Source organism: Merops nubicus, unplaced genomic scaffold, assembly GCF_000691845.1.
Source record: "Merops nubicus isolate BGI_N331 unplaced genomic scaffold, ASM69184v1 scaffold34697, whole genome shotgun sequence".
In the NCBI taxonomy this organism is placed as follows: Eukaryota; Metazoa; Chordata; class Aves; order Coraciiformes; family Meropidae; genus Merops; species Merops nubicus.
In genome coordinates this window covers 2,289-2,718 of record NW_008620183.1, presented here as the reverse complement: position 1 = coordinate 2,718, position 430 = coordinate 2,289, and the positions used below count along the sequence as shown (strand labels likewise).

Below are 430 nucleotides of genomic sequence, written 5' to 3'. Positions count from 1 at the left end.
TGGTGGAGGTGGGAGCTGGGGGCGGGGGGCACACGTGGCCCCATCCATGCTGACGGCTGTCCCCTCTCTTCCCACAGGGCCTGGAGGTCCCACCTTCACCATTGGCAAGTCGGTGTGGCTGCTGTGGGCTCTGGTCTTCAACAACTCGGTGCCCATTGAGAACCCCAAGGGCACCACCAGCAAGATCATGGTGCTCATCTGGGCCTTCTTCGCCGTCATCTTCCTCGCCAGCTACACAGCCAACCTGGCTGCCTTCATGATCCAGGAGCAGTACATTGACACCGTGTCAGGGCTGAGCGACAGGAAGGTGAGGCTGGAGCCTGGGCTGGGATACCTAGAAAAAATACCTTTTTTTTTTGGGTAGGGAAAACTTGAGGGGGCTGCAGTTTACTGCCAGCCAGCTGGGCATGGGTGGGTGGATGACGGGCCG

General features: G+C 59.8%; 1 protein-coding gene across 1 annotated transcript in view; it reads left to right on the top strand.

The window, feature by feature from the left end:
- GRIN2C (glutamate receptor, ionotropic, N-methyl D-aspartate 2C) overlaps positions 1 to 430 on the top strand; it is a gene marked incomplete at its 3' end in the record, with an annotated part of 8,896 nt that overhangs the window by 6,186 nt on the left and 2,280 nt on the right. Inside the window, exon 8 of the mRNA XM_008944045.1 lies at positions 42 to 360. Coding sequence (XP_008942293.1) covers positions 42 to 360 — 319 coding nt within the window. The remainder of the gene's footprint in view (positions 1 to 41; positions 361 to 430) is intronic.